Source organism: Lotus japonicus, chromosome 3 (genome assembly GCF_012489685.1).
Source record: "Lotus japonicus ecotype B-129 chromosome 3, LjGifu_v1.2".
Classification (NCBI taxonomy): domain Eukaryota; kingdom Viridiplantae; phylum Streptophyta; class Magnoliopsida; order Fabales; family Fabaceae; genus Lotus; species Lotus japonicus.
The window spans coordinates 29,691,808-29,712,457 of record NC_080043.1 but is presented as its reverse complement, the minus strand read 5'-3'; the positions used below and the strand labels follow the sequence as shown (position 1 = coordinate 29,712,457).

At 34.9% G+C, this 20,650-nt stretch overlaps 1 protein-coding gene across 3 annotated transcripts; it reads left to right on the top strand.

Annotated features, from left to right (window-relative positions):
• The first annotated feature begins 15,922 nt into the window (after positions 1-15,922).
• LOC130749768 (protein SOSEKI 3-like) lies at positions 15,923-20,499 on the top strand. Of its 3 annotated transcripts, XM_057603140.1 has the most exons (7): positions 15,923-16,057; positions 16,522-17,085; positions 17,193-17,262; positions 17,587-17,702; positions 17,809-18,682; positions 19,738-20,011; positions 20,097-20,499. In XM_057603140.1, the coding sequence occupies exons 3-7, from the start codon at positions 17,231-17,233 to the stop codon at positions 20,190-20,192; spliced, it is 1,392 nt and encodes a 463-aa protein (XP_057459123.1). In that variant the 5' UTR covers positions 15,923-16,057; positions 16,522-17,085; positions 17,193-17,230; the 3' UTR covers positions 20,193-20,499. The 3 variants fall into 3 exon arrangements, with proteins under 3 accessions (XP_057459123.1, XP_057459125.1, XP_057459124.1); XM_057603142.1 differs by lacking the exon at positions 20,097-20,499 and having other exon boundaries at positions 15,924-16,057; positions 19,738-20,050; XM_057603141.1 differs by lacking the exon at positions 15,923-16,057 and having other exon boundaries at positions 16,518-17,085.
• The last annotated feature ends 151 nt before the right edge of the window (positions 20,500-20,650 follow it).

Sequence of the window (20,650 nt, the reverse complement as noted above, 5' to 3'; positions counted from 1 at the left end):
TGTAAGCGTGACAGGAGTTTGACATTTGAGAAAGATTAATGAAGAAGAAAGTTCAGGAATTGCTTGAGGAATGTTGCGTAGTTGTTTTCGGAGTTAGTGCGAGTCGTCTGCACACCTGCCTTATGGCGAGCGTGTCCAGAATAGGCTATTTCGCTCTTAAAGCAACGTTTTGAGTGAGCTTTCGAACTCTCGGAAAATTTAAAGATTCTCTTTATTTTTCCATCGACCAGCATTTCATTTCGGAACTCTGGACTGTACGCACGATAGGTTTCACTTTCCGGAATCTCGACGACTCTAATTTCTTTGCTTCGAAACCCTAGTTTTGAGCGATGAATGAAGACTTTTTTCTATTCGGGACTTCTAACGAAGATTCCGTCCGCGTTTCCAGACTTGTTTCGACATTTCCAATCTTTCTTCTGCTAGAAGTTTTGTCGTCTGAGCATCACAGCAAAAAGTAGTTTTTCGGGACAGACTAACTTACACCGCTTTTGGCGTTTTGGATATCGTTTTTCCCAAATCTTAGATAATTGTTTTGAGTTCTGGAATTCCGACGCCAGAATCTCTCTTAGAATTCCTTGGTGAACGTGCTGCAAAAATCGGAATCGCGAAATTTTCATTTTCCCGCGATTTCGCCTGCTTATAAATAGCTCGAAAAGCAAAAATTCCTTCATTTTCTTCCTATTGTGGCCGAATTTCGTGGAGAGCAAGGGGGGAGGAGATTTTCGCGAAAACTTGACTGATCTTCGTGCAGTTCGTCCCTACTTCTAGGTATCGAGGTAACTAACACGATTCCTACCTCTGATTGTTGTTTCTGTTGCGTTTTTGAAGTCGTTTCTGTGCTCACAGTTTTGAGCTTTTTCTAAAATTGTCCGTTTTCTTCGATTTCTTGCTTGGGTTATGTTCTCTAGGTTCCCATGAGCCTAAAACCTCTGTCAGTAAACGCTGATTGTGATCCAGTTGTCCAGGATCTGAAAAACTGTTTCAAAACCATTTTTGCTCACATTTCGAAACTTTATTGTCGAAAAGACTTAATCTGACTTCGTGCCTTTAGGATTTGTTGTCACGGATGTCATGAGGATCGTTGCTGTCAAATTTGTTTTCAGAACTGATAACTTTGAAGTTTTGAGTCTTTATTTTGGACCAAAATGCCCCTGGATAGTCATATTTCGACCCGATTGTCCGAAAATTGTTCCGACAGTTTCTTTACCTTAGTTTTACCCTAAAACTACCTTGTGAATTGATTTGATCGAAGAAAAGGAGCCGAAGCCCTTTTTCCTTTAGGGCCGTGGGCTATTTCCTTTAGGGGGGAGTTCTTTCGTTTTCGAAAACTTGTCCTTTCGTACCCGTTTGTCGTATTCTGAAGCTTTAATGCTTTGTCTATCGTTTATGTATTGTTTTGCGATCGAACTAATCGATTTTGTTTGGATTCTGCTTTGTTTTCCTCCGAGGTTCAGTTGAAGGAACTTTGGAATACTCAGAGCAATTGTTTGAGGAGAACTTTGATTTGCGAAGCTGGATCAGCTCGAGGTTAGGGCAACTTACTATATATTAGCTATGAATGCATGATAGGCGTCGATCAATTCGACTTATGCTTTACTTTGATGTTGATTGTGTTGATGAACTGATGTTGTGATGTTGTGCTTTGTTGGATTGTGCGTTTTGACGCGACTTCGGAGTGGAGATTCATTGATCTGGTGATCTTTGATGTTTCGGGTTGGATGAGCAACCCTAGGCAAGTTCAAACGAGGGGTTTGGGACTTAGCCATTTGTTGGGATTCGTTGGTTTACTTAGACTTTCCCCGGGAAACTTCTTTTGGGTGGTTGGTTTTCGGAAAACCTAGAATGAATAGAATTTTGTAAACTAGAGACTTTGGGAGACTTAGACTTTGAGAAATAAACTCATAACCTGACTAATTCAATTCGAAACGTTTTTACTAAATGAATAGTCATAGGAGAACTAAAGGGGAAAACATTTACGAAAGACGGGGAAAAGTCGACATTTGTTGTGGGTTTGGAGAGTTATCGGAATTGGGGAAAGCCACTAAGGTGAGCTATGGTGATGATTGAAGTCACCGAGTACTTTAGTACTCTTGGGGAGTGTTGTGGAGCCGTGTTGTATTGACCGACACCTAGTGCTCTTGTTGTTTGGGCGGTGTTGTATTGACCGACACTAGACCCTTGTGTATTATGTGGATGGAGTTGTGTTGTATTGACCGACACTCACTCCGAGTTGTGTTGTATTGACCGACACTAACTCATGGGTTTGTTGAGATTGGGTTGTGAGCTAAACACTTTCGTGGTAAGGGCGATTCGTTGTTTGGCTAACCACGTTGCATTCAATCGGGTGAATAACAGGAATGGTTCACCTGTGCATATCATGGTGAATAACGGGAATGGTTCACCTTGCATAAATGATGAATAACGGGAATGGTTCATCATACGGTGAATAACGGGAATGGTTCACCAAGGATGAATAACGGGAATGGTTCATCCAGGATGGATTTCATCCAGGATGGATAACGGGAATGGTCCATCCATAGTGAAGAACGGGAATGCTTCACTTGTGGCGAACGGGAACGCGTCACAAATCCGGATTCATATTGTGCATTTCACGCATACATTCATGCTGACTGAGACTGTGTGCTGTTTGTTTATTGAAGCAATGTTAGAGCCATAACATGCTAGGATTACTTATATGCTTATATAACAACTTATATATATACCCCGTCACATGTTGAGTGTATATGTACTTATTGCTGTGAGTTGACCCTAGCGCCTTGGCTTTGTTTGTATGTTTGTGTTTGGGCGGTCGGCCTGCTGCCAGATGTCGATGGTCGACTGGTTCTCGTCGGTCTCTCCCTCGGGGGGGATCAGATATGAGCTGCTGGATCGGGATGCCCCCACCGCTTGGGTGATCGATGTAGCTGGTCACCGGGCGACGTATCGGGGAAGGATCATGGAGGACCGGACTGACGAGCGTGGACGACTGACGAAAGGAGTTCTATGGCGCATTGAGTTGAGCTTCAACTTGCCGACTTCAGATCGTTGTGGGTTTGGCACTGGGAGGTTAGGTTTGGGCAGGCGTCATGATTTGTGTAGAGCTCTGATTCGTTTTGCTTTTGGGATCGGGTAGGTTTCCGACGCATGACTTTTCGTGTGGTTCTCTTACTGAGGGATCACAGTGAGTCAGTTGGACCATAGGGGTCTTTGCTTAGGCCATATTGAGGCCGACTTTCTCCTAGTGGTTTGTAATTATAATTTTCTCACTTACACTTCTGGGTCTGTATATATTTGCCTACGGGCACACTGCTTTGGAGTCACTGCGAGTGCGCGTGACATGGAGTGCAGCTGAGGCTGTACATGTATATATGTTGTATATCGGTTAGTTTAGTAGTTGGGTTTTGTCTTTACTTCCTTATCGTTTTGATTTAAAGGAAAGAAAACGAAAAAAAATTACCTGTTTTCCGCGTAAAGATTATTTTTGGTTACTAAAGTGACACCTGGAAATCGGGGTGTTACACTTGCTGTCCTACTTTTTCATCTCCTTGTGAGTTGCTTTCTGGGCATCAGAAGCTCCTTGAACCAATGGCTAGAAGCCATTCTCAATCACATCAATGACTTCTTGAAAGCCAAACAACACTTTCATTTGAGTGCTCCACCTATCCCAGTTTTTCTCTATGAGAACTAGTTGGATCATAGAGGGAAAATTCTCATTTGATCCACCCATCACGTATTCTATGATTAATTACCAGAGACCAAACTTTCTACGGAGATGATGACCTGATCAGACACACAACACATATTGGAGATTGTCCAAGAATGCAGCCAGATCACCCTCGGCACGCAGCAATAGGGCAATCAGACAATCACTCCAAGAACCCTCAGGTTCAATCTCGAATCAACGAAACTCGCAACCTCGTATTATGATGTCGCAAGAATCCTTAGATTCAAGATCATTCTATATATAAAAAAAACCAATTCAAGATTGTTGTGCTAAAATCCTGATGCCTGAGGTTGCATAACCATTTCAGCATCACAACTACATGTCAATTAGGGAAAGAGAACCCTAAGGTCCAAGATCAATTTTGCTCTGTATACCAATTTGTTGGAGAAATTTAGAGAGAGAGAGATTACGAGAATGAATTATTCTCCTATTGATTGTAAAATTGAAATATACAGTAGCTATCCTTTCATGTAAAAAGGATTAGTCAACAAAACAGAAACTAGCTTATGAAGGCTAAGCTAAAACGAACAACACAATCAACTTTTGAATTACATCTCAACACTAATTAAGTCAATCCAAACTGATGAATAACCTTAATTATGAATCCCTCTCTCAACCTCTAACAAAGGATGCGCCCGCATGCGCTCATTTTCTATCAAATAATTATGACACGCAGCTTGAGTGGAGTCATTTAATGATACACAATTACGAACATTAATATAAAGGACAAACATCTAGGTGCCGTGGGAACAAGGGCATTGCTTCTTAGTAATGGTTTTTTTTGTTACACCTAATAGTAATGATTTTGACATGAAAGGTCTAATTTTGTACAATACTTGCAGTAAGGTGTATGGGATGCACACCTTAGTATTTTTTTTTTGATAGGCCAATGTTAGTTGTTAATTGTTAGTAAATTAGTTCCTTCACCAGGATTCGAACTCTGGCCCTTCACCCTTCAAATCCCTTCATTCCCTTAGCTCACCAAGTGAGCTACCCTTCCGCCCCCACACCTTAGTATACGGGCATAAATTAAGATTCTTTCCTGTCAAAAGTCAAAACTTGTTATGGAATGGTTATATGAGAATATCCATTTCAAAAGGATGAGTGGGATAAGGAAGATTTGGTATAATTAATGACCTAATTGGCGGTTTTTTTTATAAACCATGAATTTATATTAAAAAGAAGTACAATTAGTACTTCAACCCAATATACAGAGAAGAAATTCAGATAAAATTATAACAAAGTAAAACTGCAACTCTAAACTTAGTCTAAGCACTACTTCTGGAAGCTAGACTTTAGAAAATATGTTTCTTTAAAACCTTACTAAGAAAAATCCACAAGGGATAAAATCTAAAAAAGAAAAAAGAGTACAAATTTTTCAAAGCCAAAGCAAACCTCCAAGCGATCCCAACAACCTAGGCCAGCAGTCCAGGGACACATAATTCTCCAATTCCATATCAACTCTGCGTTTCTTCTTTTGTAAATACCTTCTCCCTTCTCCTCTTTTCTTCTTATCTCCATTCTCCTCCTGTATTAATGGTTGGGGCACCCCTTGTGTCCCCTTTTTAATACAATTTTTTTGTTTATAAAAAAAACTCTGCCAGTGATGATAAAACCCAATTCCCCCAACGAGACACTTGCAGCAAAAAATAGCAGACATTGAATCATCCCTTGCCTTGTTGAACCCTCCAAAGATAAAAACGAAGCACCCAACCAGATCCAGGGAATTGTTATTCAGACCCCTCCCCCCCCCACAACTATTCAGACCCCCCTTAAATGTGTAAAAAAACTAAAATGCCCTTAATGAAAAAAACTATAAAAAATTCTCACTCACATTCTCTCTCCTTACCTCTTTCTTCTACCACCACCACCCACCACCTCCGCCGCCACCACCTCCGCCGCCACGTCCACAATGAGATCAGAAAAGAAAAAAAAAATGTAACATAACGGAAATGAAAGCCACCACCTCCATTACCACCACCACCACCATCACCACAACAACAACCTCCATATTCTCCTCTCTATCTCTTCTTTCCTCTTTCCTCCACCACCACCACCACCGTCACCACCACCGTCACCACCACCTCCACATCAACAACCTCCATCTTCTCCTCTCTCTCTCTCTCTTCTTTTCTACTGTTAAAGTTTCGTTTTTAGAATTACTGTTTTTTTTTCTGCAACCTAACGGACTTTGAAAGTGCGACCCTAACGCACTTTCTGTCTCACTTTGAAAGTGAGACAACACTTTCACCTGTCTCACTTTCAAAGTGAGACACCTGTCTCACTTTCAAAGTGAGAGAGGGGTCGCACTTTCAAAGTGCGTTCGACAAGGGTATTTTTGGATTTCTGAAAATGTTTTGAGTCTAAATAGCTGTGGGGGGTCTGAATAACAATTCCCTTTCAATTCCAATAGCATGATGTTTCAAATTCTTCGGAAATCAAAAGAAACAACAGAGCATTGGAACTGTGCGACATAAAAAATAATGAGCTGCTAATTTAAAATTTTGGTTGGGAAGATTCATGGGCAAAACTGATCCCTTGGCATTTTGGTTGCTCCATTAATTTAGGCTTCAAAGGATTTGTATCATTAGAGCATCTACATCCATCATACTCACTAAAATATCTAGACTTCATTTTTTACAATTTCACATAATGTCACATCATCTACGTCATTTTACTAAAATTTTACTTCAACCCAACGACTCTTAAAAGTTTCTATAGTAGATCCCACCATCAACATCACATTTGTATATTTTATTATTTATCTCCATTTTATAATCTAATTATATTAATGGCTTAATCCTCAAATTAGTCCCTGTCTTTGTGTCGCCATCTGAACTAGGTCCCTCACCGAAAGAATTTGTGGAATAAGTCCCTATTTTTGAAAAACGTATGGAGTCGGTCCTCGCCGGAGCTCGGAGCTCCGAAAAGTGATGAAATGACATGTTGACTGCGTAAATGAAGCTGACGTGGCATTAAAAAATATTAAAAAAATTAACACATCAGAAATTTAAATGAAATTAAAACCCCAATTCTAAATCCCTAATTCAGAAACACTAAATCTCAATTCCTAACCCTAAATCAAACTCAATTCCTCAGCATCATATCTTCTTCTCATCTCACGAATAAAAAAAACTTCTTCATCAACATGAATTCAGATATTGCAGGTCTCCACTCCAGAAACTTGCTCTTCACCAATCATCTTCACCTTGCTCTTCCCTTCTCCATCTCCCAACCCTAACCCTCTCCTCCTCCTCTTTCTCCCAGCCATCGCAACTCCCAAGCACCTCTGCAACCCCAGATCTGCAAGGTACTCCACAGGAATTAACGAAGGTGCACAGATCAGAATGAACGCCGGTGGGAAACGAGGTGATAACCTCCAATGACACCGGCCTTGTGAACCAGATACTGCCGGCGATACAGAACATGCAAAACGCCCAAAGACATACTGGATCTTGGGATGAGAAGGCAGAGGTGGCGGCGGCGTCGGGATCCCGAGAGAAAGGAGATAGTCATCAGAATGCAGCGAGGCTGAATTTAGGTTTGGGGTAGATGAAGGTGGAGGGGCAGCACCGGGTTTCATCATGAAAGGGAGAGCTAGGATATTTTGTGGGTTCGGTGATGATGAAACACGTTTTTCTCCGCTGTAGCGGATCCTGATACTTTCTTGCCCTTCACCATCTTCATCTCCAATTGCAGATCTGATATGAAATTCTTTTCAAAACAGATCTTGAAACTAGTAGCTTCTCGTAAAGATGGAGGGAACGAAGATGACCATAAGCTTCTCATCAACCTACTTTGTTCTTATTCTGATTTTTCTGGATTTGGGAGTTTAATTTTTGTGGAATACCAGAGCTTGAGAGCAATGAAATTGTTGCAAATTATCAACGTCGTAGAGCTGCTAACGTTTTCTAATTTGTCACATTGTTGCAAATGTTTGGAATTTGCTTAATTTTCATATTTTTTCTAGATTGTCTGCACGTCGTGGAGTTTGCTTAATTTCTTGTGGATTGGTTGTTGTTGTCCTGGGAATGGATAATTTATGGGTAAATTTTCTTGGCTTGGTGGAGGGTTGATCTTGGATATAAAGAACAAGGATAATAAAGATGAAGGCGGGTGATTAAGATCAAGATAATGAAGAATTAAATTTAGTGCTTAATTTTATTAATTATATTTAATTTTCTTCATTTAATTTAAATTTCTGATGCGTTAATTTTTTAATTTTTTTTAATGCCACATCAGCTTCATTTACACAGTCAGCATGCCATTTCATCACTTGCCGGAGCTCCGAGCTCCGGCGAGGACTGACTCCATACGTTTTTCAAAAATAGGGACTTATTCCACAAATTTTTTCGGTGAGGAACCTGGTTCAGACGGCGAAACAAAGACAATGACTAATTTGAGGATTAAGCATATATTAATTGTAAGTGCTTGTAATAAATACGAACTCATTTTTCAAGTCCAGTGTAGAATATCTATTCTCACATACTCATCTTTGCTATGTTGGAATTAAATATGTACCACAATGGTAATAGATACTCATATGAGTATGTATTTAACATTAGATACTACCATTGGAAATCTATATACTTTATAAAAGAAAATTCTTATCCACAAAAAATTAACAAATGGCATTCCCATAATCATTTTCCTAACACCCCTCTCTCTGGCTGACAAGTGTCATAGCCAGAAAGACTTTCACACATTAATAATATAAATCAATTTCCCTATAATTTTGATTCTTTGTCCCCTATTAAATGGTCCCTCCAAAATAGCATTCATGCACAGCCCATTATAAAGGAAATATGAATCCATAAAAATGAAACAATTATAATGGGCCACAGTTGCAAAAGAAACAGAAAAATTATTAAGAGTTATTAGTCAATGGATTTAGAACGTACCACCGATTTCGCAGACGGACATATTAGTCAATGGAAATTAATTTTTTGACTTTTAATGGCTTTGCAAAATAAATAATGGAATTAATTTTCAAAAAAGTCTCATTCTTTCCAATCCAAAAAACTGATTTCCTGTTAATTTGAAAACGCTGATTTCAAGCACGGGGGTATTAAATGAGGAAAACGTTGACCGCTACGTTTATTACTGATCAATCATAGGAAAAAAATCAGATAGTGAACCCTAATTTCAGACTATATATACCCCCTTATGTGACATTTCTCCTCCATCATTCCCTGCATTTTCCATCATTCCTTGTATATTTCAAATTAACCTCCATTCTGATGGCTTCAAGAATCGACGATCTGGTCAAAGTGGATGCCTCCAAAGAAACCTGGACAATTGTTGCGAAAGTCAATCATCTATGGCTAAGTCTGAGCTTATATGGCTCAAAGCTACCCTTTTCAATGGACATGATACTTATGGATGACAAGATATACCATTTTTTGTTTGTTTGTCCCCCATTAAATGAAGAAATTATAAATAGAGTTAAATATGTAATGTTTGAATTGTTAATAACGTAATATTTTAAGTTAATATAGACAACTTCAGTATAATATACAGGGTTATTATATTACGGTTCAAGGTTTATTTTAATAGTATTCAAGGTTTTTTATATTCAGGGTTTATTAATAAATTACAGTTTTTTATAATATACGTTTTTTTTAAAACCCATGTAAAATAATTAATAAGTTTTTAATGTATTGATTATTTATTTTAGGAAATATTATTCGAAAATAATTCATTAATTCCTTCAATTTTCTTATATACTAGTGTTCTTTTTACCCGTGCGTTGCACGGGGAATATGTTTATTGTATTTGATATATCGATCATATTTTAAATTATAAAAAAATTTAAGATACTAAAAATGTAAGAAAAATCTTAATGAAGCAGATGATAAACACATATTAATCATGGAAAAAAAAGAATGTGCCTATTGTATTTGATACATCGATCATATTTTAAATTATAAAAAATTTAACATACGAAGAATGTAAGAACAATTATAATAAAGCAGATGATAAACATATATTAATCATGGGAAAAAAAGAATGTGATAGTAGCACAAATTAGGGTTGTGAAAGATAAATCATAAAAATATGACATCATTTTGTTTATTTGAAGTCATAAAATAGTAATATATCAGATTTTGTACAAAATTTACGAACCTTAAACCGACAAAAATAATTTTGCATAGATTTCAAATTAGCCAACATAGATTTGTTTTGGCAATAAATTTTAGGTACAGAAATTTCTCCTCTCCATTTATAACTGAATGCATTCAGTTGGTATCCCATTTGATTTTATTTGAAATTTAACATAATATCAATCAATTAGTTTAGAATATAATGATTGTTTAAAAAAATATAATGATACTTTTTATATAAAATAAAATCTCACGTTACATATACATAAAGAAATCTCTAAAGTTGAAAAGAAGATTTTAATATTTTATGAAAAAGTTTCTCATATTTAAAATTTTTAAATTAGCCAACATAGATTTGTTTTGGTAATAAATTTTTGGTGCAGAAATTTCTCCTCTCCATTTATAATGGAATGCATTCGGTTGGTATCTCATTTGATTTTATTTGTAATTTAACACAATATCAATCAATTAGTTTAGAGTATAATGATTGTTTAAAAAAATATAATGATACTTTTTATATAAAACAATATGTCACGTTACATATGCATAAAAAAATCTCTAAAGTTAAAAAGAAGATTTTAAAATTTTCAGTGTAACACATGTCAAAATAGGAGAAGGATTTACTTATACATAGGTGACAACACCTTGAAACATTATTACAACAAACATTGATCTTTGCATGCTCTTTTTTGCCACCATTTATCAAGAAGTGTGGTCCTTTAGAGCTGTATAGTAGCCACCAACTGTATTTAGAATAACACATTTTATACTATTCTTGGTGTAGAATTCATGCTCCATTTCTTGCAAATCCATCACATATCATCAATCATCGTCATGCTTCTTTGGTAGTTCGGAGCATCAATGTCTTTCTTTTATTCTACAACATTGGGAATGATCTTAAATTGTGCAAGATGATGCATCTGTTATAGAAAAAAATACAAAACCAAATTGCAAACCAAGCAAGAGCTTACATTGCACATGTGAGATGGACAAAACAGATTGAGAGGAACAATGAAATAATGTTTAGGTAGTGGAAAACAATTGAATTACCAAAAAAAAATGTGAGCAGCAGACATGCAAGTCCATAAAACCCGGATAAGAGTTAATAATCTTTTTATACTAAGCAATCAGAATGTGTGAAGGCTATAATAAATTTCTTCCCTTACCTAAAATTGGGATGAGAAGTGATGTCCATAGAGCTCAGCAAAGTCTCTATCCCCATTATATGAACCAAGAACTGTGTAGGCCATAAATTGGTGAATGAAAATAAGGAAATTCTATATGATTCATTCTCCTTATCCACATTCCCTTTCCATTCAGCTCATTAACTGTGTTAAGGCTTGCTTCCCACTTAGCAAAAGTTCAAGTATCAGTTATGAAGCCAAACTAAATGTAACTTATGAGTTATAAAGATGCAGCTATGAGTACAACTAATACCCATGGATGTGACAGGTATAAAGATGCAGTTCTCGGACCATAACCCCAAACATTCTTGAGCCAAATAGGAAACTGCCTGAAAATCAAATAGAATCAAACCTTTAGTTAAGCAAATTTAGAATTTTAACCCATGTACTAATTGAAAAAAGCTTCCACTATTGAGATAGTAAAGCAAAATAAAAGAGACTATAGCTATGTCTAAAAGCGATTTATAATTGACAACAAAAAAAAGCTATTAATTAATAAGAAAAATAGCAAAATCTGGAATTGAAAGCAATCATATGAATAAGTATCTTACCTAAATCTCATTTCTTTAACTAGGATCTTGGGTCAAATTTGTTGGACATCCCTTCTTCTGAAAGAGTTTCTCTGCCTTCATGATGCTGACATTGTAGATGAAGTTTTGACAACCAAAACTGGAAGACAATGATGCAATTAAATAAACTTGCAATGGGAAGGATAAAAGCATGTCGATTAAGAACATTCAGAATAAGGGTTGCATAAGAGAAAGCATCACAACATTAGTTTATTTAAGAGATATGGAAGCATCACGGAGACCACCAACAAATACTAAAGCATATATGAAATTAAACAAAACAATCACAAAATAGGGAACAATGAACAAATTAAGAGAATTAAAGGACATGGCTTTTAGGAATTGAATCAACACTACCAAATATAGTGCTCACTAATTAGGTCAATCAAATTCAACAACAAAAAAACATTTAGGAAGCGAAGCATAAACATTTATGTCAAACACTTACACAATTATCAACTTACACAATTATCAACACCACATTAAGCAAGTTGCATACTCGAGTAATCTTCCTCATTTTTCCTCCATGTCAACCGGTTCACAGTGGAGACATGTAGGGGAGGAGATGACTGATGCAGTATTAGTAAGGAGCAATTTAGGTAAATCTTAGATAATTAAGGCAAATCTTTTAATATTTTAATATTTTATGAAAAAGTTTCTCAAATTTAAAATTAAATTTAAAAAATTGGTTTCAAGATTTGTTATGGAAATAAATTTTAGGTAGGTAAAAAAAGTTTATTTTTAGAGTATTAATTACATTTTATTTTATTTTTATTGAATATTCGGATTTTTATTTAATTAAGGATTTTATGAGTTTTTATTGTGATTTGATAGTTTTTATTAATTAATTTTTAAGGTATTTTTATTGAATTTTTAGTTTTTTAATCTTTTAAAATTTTATGAAAAAAAATTTCAGATATTAATAATCTATTTAAATCTTGATGAAATAAATTTAGTAAGGAGTAATCTAGGTAAATCTTAGATAATTAGGACAAATCTTTTAAATCAAATCTAAAATTTAAAAAGCTACTAAATAAAGATGGATAAAAACTACAAAAATCTAGAAATCACAATAAAAACTCATAAAATCTTGAATTAATTAAAAATCCGAAAATTCAATAAAAATACCATAAAAATTAACTAATACTCTAAAAATAAATAATAAGATAAATTAAGATAAAATCCTGAAATAAACAACCTAAATCCTAATCAAATCTAAAATTTAAAAAGGTACTAAATAAATATAGATAAAAACTATCAAAATTTAGCAAATCACAATAAAAACTCATAAAATCTTGAATTAATTAAAAATCCGGAAATTCAATAAAAATACCATAAAAATTAATTAATACTCTAAAAATAAATCAAAAATAAATTAAATTAAAATCAAGAAATAAACAACCTAAATTCTAATCAAATCTAAAATTTATAAATGTATTTTTTATGCAAATTAACCTGAAAATGACACGTGTAATTTTTTTCTGAGAATTAACGTGAAAATGACACGTCACTAAGAATTAACGTGAGAATGACATGTCACTAAATCTGCCTGATAGAAGTTCTTCTTTTCTAATATATATTGATATTGATTGATATTGATATAAAATTTAAAAATGTACTAAATAAATATAGATAAAAACTATCAAAATCTAGCAAATCACAATAAAAACTCATAAAATCCGGAATTAATTAAAAATCCGAAAATTCAATAAAAATACCATAAAAAATAATTAATACTCTAAAAATAAATAACAATATAAATTAAGATAAAATACAGAAATAAACAACATAAATCCTAATCAAATCTTAAATTTAAAAATGTACTAAATAAAAATAGATAAAAACTATCAAAATCTAGCAAATCACAATAAAAACTCATAAAATCCGAAATTAATTAAAAATCCGAAAATTCAATAAAAATACCATAAAAATTAATTAATACTCTAAAAATAAATCAAAATTAAATTAAGATAAAATCAAGAAATAAAAAACCTAAATCCTAATCAAATCTAAAATTTAAAAATGTATTTTTTTACTAAGGAGAAATAAGGTAAGGAAAAATCAGGGCACATGTGGCAAGTGAGGCCAAGGAGAAAAAGCTTACATGTAAAATATTAGGTGAGAATTAATCTGGGAGCGACACGTCACTAACTTGGCCTGTGAGAGCGACACGTCATGCTAGAAGTTGTTCTTTTCTAATATATATTGATATTGATATTGGTACTAATTAATGTCGTAAATCAGTGCAAATATGTCTTGAAATAATTTCCTTTTTTAAAATGAAGAAAAAAACGTTTTAAATAATACATTACTTATTAAATTCATTAGCTATCTATTTAAGGTAAAAACCCACTTAATGGTATATTCGTTTTAATATTTAAAAAACCAGGAAAAACATTAAAAATAGGCTTAGCAAGGTCATTGTGTAGATAGAGGCCGGCCTATTTTAAACCCATTTGAAATCATTTACTACATTCTATTGCAATGACAATTTGTGTAAGGAAATTATTTTTCGAATCTCATTGATTAATTCTAAACAGTTTAATTATAACCGTTGATTACCATCACTTAATTTAATTTTGTATCATTGACAAATTTCAACATTTAATTTGAAAACATTTTTAAAAAAGCATAATACAATATTTAATACTAATTAATATTTAATATTTACAAAAGAGAAAACGCTGATTTCCTTATTTAACATAAATTAAAATTGAATTGAAAGTATTTTACTACACATCAATATTAGGCCAAATTTTAAATAGTCATGCAATTAATTTTGAGGTAAAATTACGTTATTAACTTTATTTATAATTAATGGTTTCAAATTTGAAAGCAATAATTAAGGTAATTAATGATTGTAAAAAAATTAATCCAAGTAAGTTTTATTCCCCTAATTACAAAGTTATTAAGTTTCGAAAAAGTCAAAATATTTAAACATAATATGCATGTGTTGTTACTTTATAAAGCTGATTATATGTTTGTATAATCATTAAATAGAAATACGGATGTATGTACGGTACACTTTGATTTTTGGGCGCCAAATAAAACTGTTTTTGAATTGAAAATACATATTTTATTTGGGAATGGAATATTCTTGACAACTTTAGTCATCATTAACCCTAATTTCAACTATATAAACCCCCTTAAGTTACATTACTCCTCCAACATTTTCATCAATCTTCCAACACTTGATATATTTGAAATTATCATTTCGTTTGATGGCATCAACAATCGACGATCTGGCCAAAATCGATGCCTCCAAAATGATGCCTCACAATTTAAAAAATGTTTTTCACAAAATATTTAGGATTAAATATATATACGAAGTTTTTGACAAATTTTGCAAATTGTGTGATACTCATTGTGATTTTGCTTGCTTGAATACTCATTTTTTCGAGATCGTCGATTCATTATTACGTGCCTAAATAATAAGATTAATATTCGCCGTGCAACGCACGGGGTAAAAACGCTAGTGTTCTTATATTTGAAAACTCTCATATTCTCTAATGTAGAAATTTTGTAAATATGTGACCAGAGAGAATATAAATCCATGTAACATAGGGTAAGGGCTGCAATCTGATGATAACAGGTTAAGCAATGCGGAAGATGACTGCTTCAGAAATCAGAGAACATTAGTTGCCAAAAAATAAAATCAGAGAACAATGTTGGGCCTTTTGTCTATTTCAAACACGGATTTAGCCCCAAGTTCATAAACAAACAATGGGCCGAATGGGGGATAATTTGGGCTCATTTTAAGATGGGAAAATAGTCAACACACTCGAATTTAAGCTCCATTTTAAGAGAGATAGAAATAAGATAAAATAAAAAGATCAGGATCCTACCATGTTGATTAACATTTCATGTCTATCTATCTCTTTATATAAATTAAATTGATGAGATAATTTGAATATTTATGAAAAGAGTGATAAACACTATGTTTCACTTGATATTATCATATATATATGAGATGTCCAAGAAAGTGAGAAATATGATGAGTGAGTATAGGAAAAGATGAGACATAGAAAGAGATACTGCTAGAAATGCGTCGAAAGAAAATGTAAGTGTGAATGAATCAAAGTTGTTTATGAATTATGATGAAGATTTACTTTTGATACCAAAGAAACTACAACTCACACCACCTAGTTTTAAAATTCCTTTGCTAAATAACTAAACTAGCCCTACCAAACACAGCTTTATCTTGACCGAAAAACAAAAAAGAAAACACAACTTCATCTTCCTTTTGTCAACTCTCACTTTCCAAAATTAACCTCAACTCCCAACTATATACTTGCTCTCTTCGACTCTCATTCTCTCTTAGACAAAGCCAAAGCTCATCACTCAATGAAACCAACCTCAACTACCAACTACTTGCTCTCTTCGACTCTCATTCTCTCTTAGATAAAGCCATAGCTCATCACACAATTATTATTCGTTCCAGTTGCATTCTTCTCACTGTCCATTTTTGTCGACGAGGTACGATATGCTTGTCCTCTTGTTACTAGAATCTAATATTTGAAACTAGTTGTTTTGTTGAATGTCTTTTTTGATAGTATATACTTTGTATTGTATTTTGCTATAGGATTCCTAAACTTAGATTTTTAAAGCCTTGAATTTATAATAATTTAATTTCTATATATAAACAACATATGCATCTGAATAGGTTCATATAGGCGCAAAAGATATTGAGAGAAAGAGACATACACGATAGACATGAATCACCATACTAAAGTCGTAGTGGAGAAGAAAGCAAAACATATATATAGCGGGAAGAGAAGAGAGGGAGCCATACCTAAGTTTGGAGGATTGGGGGAGAGAATGAAAGTTTTTGGGTGTTTCAGTGAGAAATGAAAAAAAAGAGCTTTTAGGATTTTTGCAATAGGGACAACGAAACCTATGATAATCACTTTAACATTCTAAATCTTATTTATCATATGTAGGCGCACTACTACAGAAATGGCTTTTCGCCACGCCCCAATTGCCACGGTTATAGGCGGAACCGTGGCTAAAGGTCAGTTGCCACAGTTATACACGGAACCGTGGCAAAATGGGGAAATATTTTATTATTATTTTTAGGAACCGTGGCAATAGGCTATGTTTTTTAGAAACCCCAGCAAATTAACAATCTGGCTCCAGTACTCCAAATTTTTTCCCTCCCCACACGCACTCTCCACCCCAACAGAACCCTAACCCTCAGTTCCCTCTTCTCCTCAGTTAGAAACCCCAGCAAAGACTCACCTGAACACGATTTCCCTCTTCTCCTCCGCCTCGACTCAGTTCAAGAACACGTATGAGAACACGATTTCCCTCTCTTCCTCTCCCTCTCGTTCTCAATGATCTCCCTCTTGCTTCGTCGTTCACAGTAGCTGCTCGCTGTCAGATACCGTAGCTGTTCGATTTCACAGTAGCTGTTCGCTGTCGTTCACAGTAGTTGTTCGATTTCCGTCTTCTCCTCCGCCGTCTCCGTACTCTTTCACCGTTCTCACTGCAAGTACCATCCACAGGTACCGTTCTCACTCCGTACTCTTTGTTTTGGGTATGTGGTTGTAGGGTTTTAAAATTTTCCTTTGTGGATTGTGGTTTTTGAGGGGTTTGTTTGTTTTTTGTGCAGATGTGATTGATAGACTAAATGCATTGAGAGGTAGAGGCATGGCTTCCTTGTATTCATGGTCTTGTAAGAGGTGAGCAAGTTTTTAACACTTTCTATGTCATTATGTCCTGTTGTTTAATTTGTGTTGAGAAAAAAGAAAGAAAGGGGGAAATCAGAAAACTTGGTGCATGTTTGGATACACAGTAGATTTTCACCTAGGAATGAAGAATTGATTCTATAAGAAGCTAATCCTAGTTGCTTTTGTGGGAGTGCAATTAATTCTGGAAGGTTTTACGAGAATCCAAACATGCTCTTGATAGGCTTCTTCTTTGCCCCTTGTTTTCCTTTTGAATAATAGTTTAGTAATTACTGCATACAATTTTAATCATTGATATTAGTTTTTCTTGTAATTCAGAAGCTACAATAGTGGATTTGTGTGGCATGATCTTTCTGAAGATGATTTAATTTTACCAGCCCATGGAATTGAGTATGTCCTCAAAGGCTCTGAGCTCTTTGATGAATCCAATTCAGGTAAAGAAGATATTTTGTTTATTCGTCTTCAAATTATAGTCATTTGGTAGGTTCTGAATGATATAGAATGCATGTACCCTTAGCCTTTGTGGCTTTTGCTTTGCAGATAATTTCAGTCCCATTAGCAACGTCAAAATGCAGAACGTGAAGCTGCTGCCGGGGCCAGCTTCTTCTAGAAGTCATGATGAAGCCTCTTCCTCATCTAGCATGAATGGGAAAGAGACAAGAACCTCCCAAGAGGACGAGCTTTCTCAAGAACCGCATACGGGCTCCTCGGATGTTTCCCCGGAGTCTAGGGATGAAAAGAGCGACTCTCTGAGCTTGGCATTGACAGAGTACAAAATTTACAAGACTGATGGATTGGCAGATGCTTCCACTCAGACAGAAGAACAAGTTAGCAGAACCAGAGCTCAGAAAACTTGTACAAGGGGTGTATCAACAGAGGATAGATCATTAGAACCTGAATGCCATGAAATATGTCAAGCTGAAGTTCCAGAAGTGAAAGATAATCCGAAAATGTGCAAGGATACCATTTATCCTTCTCCTTCAACTTCAAGCCCCTTATCTTTTGGGAGTAAGGCTGAAACTTTGGAATCTTTGATTAGAGCTGATGCTAGCAAACTGAGCAGCTTTAGGACCCAGGAAGAGGAGGGCGCTCGGGTGCCGCCAACCAACACGAGGCTGAAGGCCTCAAATTTGCTGATGCAACTGATCTCATGTGGCTCGATATCAGTGAAAAACCACAGTTTTGGCCTTATTCCTTCCTATAAGCATAGGTTTTCTGATTCAAAATTCCCTTCTCCGCTGTTCTCCACTTCTTTTATGTTAGGGGAATTTGATTGCTTAGCAGAGAATCCAAAGCTGATGAATCTTAGGTTGGAAGACAAAGAATACTTTAGTGGGAGCTTAATTGAGACTAAATTGAAGGAAGGAGAGGCACATAAAGTTCTAAAACGTTCTTCTTCCTACAATGATGAAAGGTAAGTCTTGCTTTCAAATATTCTCTTGCAGCATTACAAATTCGCACGTGGAAGAGTTATGCATGCTGGTGTTTTCTTAATTTTGTAAGAAATGGACTAGTCATAATCAAATAGTTATTCAATGTTGAGGAAATAGTATATGGATTGCTTAAGGTCTGATGTAGCAACAGGATTGATATCTAGAATGTAGTAATTCTTTAAGTTTTGAATTGTGAATAATGCCAGATTAGGAAGAAAACCAGTGATTTGTGCAAGTGGTCTATAGGTGATAATGCTAACTGCTTGAATCTGTTCATAGAAGGCTAATTGAGTTTCTCTCAGATCTGAAAATATTTTTCCAGCTTGAGTTATATTCTCCAACATTAAATGAATGATTTCAAAAGTAACATAACATCCACTAAACTGTAAATTGTTACAAATCAAAGTCCACACATTGACATTTTGCAAATGCTTTCACTATTTCCCCCATATCACTTAGCATTTTTAGGTTTTTATTAAAATAAATCACTTGAACATCTTCTGTCCCTCTGATCATGGTTAAAAAGCCTATGTTTTTGTATTTCTTTTGTCAATGGGCTGTTAAAGCTAACAGAAATTCATGAAATATAAGTACTTTCACATGCTTGTTTATATGTTTATTTCTTAAAGGTTACAAAGAATTGCTGTTTTGTGAACATAACATGCTGATTAAAAAAAAGAATACTTGAAATATCTAATATCAGACCACCTCCCTTTTCTCAACAAAAGGAAAAGGAAAGGACAAAAAGGGGTGGAGTGATAATCTGAAAAATAATAAATAGAGGCACATATATCATATGTTATTATGAGCATCATTGCTGTTTTATTTCTTTCTTTTAATATGAGCTCTTTACATGGAGGCTAATCTATATAACATGCCACTGGGGTCAATGATTAATGTGGTTGGCTTTTTGGATTCATGATTTACAGTTTTGTCTTTGGTTATGATTGGATTCTGAATGGAACATGATAGTTATTATTACATTACATCCTGGCCAATGTGTCATCTATAACATAACCAATGCACAAAAGTGCAGGACATATAAAGACCAGAAACCACAAGAAGACAAAGAGGAAACATCCTCAGGACATTCAAAATGCATTCCACGATCAATCAAGGCTTCATTGACCAAGCATCCACGAAGCGAATCCATGAAATCCCCCATTTCTGATGGGCCAAGAAACTCATCGGACAGATTTGATGGATTAGGCATATCCTCAGTAACATCTAACGGTAGCAGCAAAAGAATCTCCGAACCTTCATCAGGGAAGAAGCAGTCAAAGAGGATAGATTCGTTTAGGGAAGAAGAGGTGATCAAAATAGAAGAAAGTTAAGTATTGACTCTATCTTTTCCCTTCTAAGATTCTTAATTTTACTTTTACCATCATTTTGCAGTACTTCTCTGATTGTCAATTTGGCTTCTACGATGAGTATCAACTAAATGAAATTAAAGAAGAGTGGGCTACTTATGTGTTAAAGAATTTTGCCTAGTGTGGACTGCCAAGCTTTGGTGATTTCAAGTAGTGGCCGGGGGTTTGTCAAGCTGCTGTTTTTTCATCAATAAAAGAGGCTGATGATGAGTCAACCTCATTGCTGTTTGTTGTTGTTCCAGCTGCATGTTTTGTCATTATTAATTCATGCTTTTAACTGATGTAGCTTATTTGGTTTAAGTTCTTGAGAGAGTGTGTTCTCAACAACAATTAGTATTTTTAGACAAATTTGTTAAGTGACATGGGTTTTAGTATTGTTTTGTTGTTGGCACATTTGAGTAATTATCTTCTAGAATATGTTAATGTTATTCTGAACATGAGATTTTATGTAATTTATTTCTTAAAAAATGTACTGCAATTTATGCATAGAACAGGTCAAATAAAAAAAAAAATCTGGATGTTGCAATTTCCCAGACCAGGTGAACCACATATTGCCACGGTTATAACTGTGGCAATAGA

What these genes read in the sequence shown, in the direction of transcription:
- LOC130749768 (XM_057603140.1), top strand. Translation starts at nt 17,231, where the DNA reads ATGGCTTCCTTGTATTCATGGTCTTGTAAGAG. An exon ending in TATTCATGGTCTTGTAAGAG is followed by an intron (nt 17,263 to 17,586) that starts GTGAGCAAGTTT and finishes CTTGTAATTCAG; the next exon opens with AAGCTACAATAGTGGATTTG. An exon ending in TCTTCCTACAATGATGAAAG is followed by an intron (nt 18,683 to 19,737) that starts GTAAGTCTTGCT and finishes ACAAAAGTGCAG; the next exon opens with GACATATAAAGACCAGAAAC.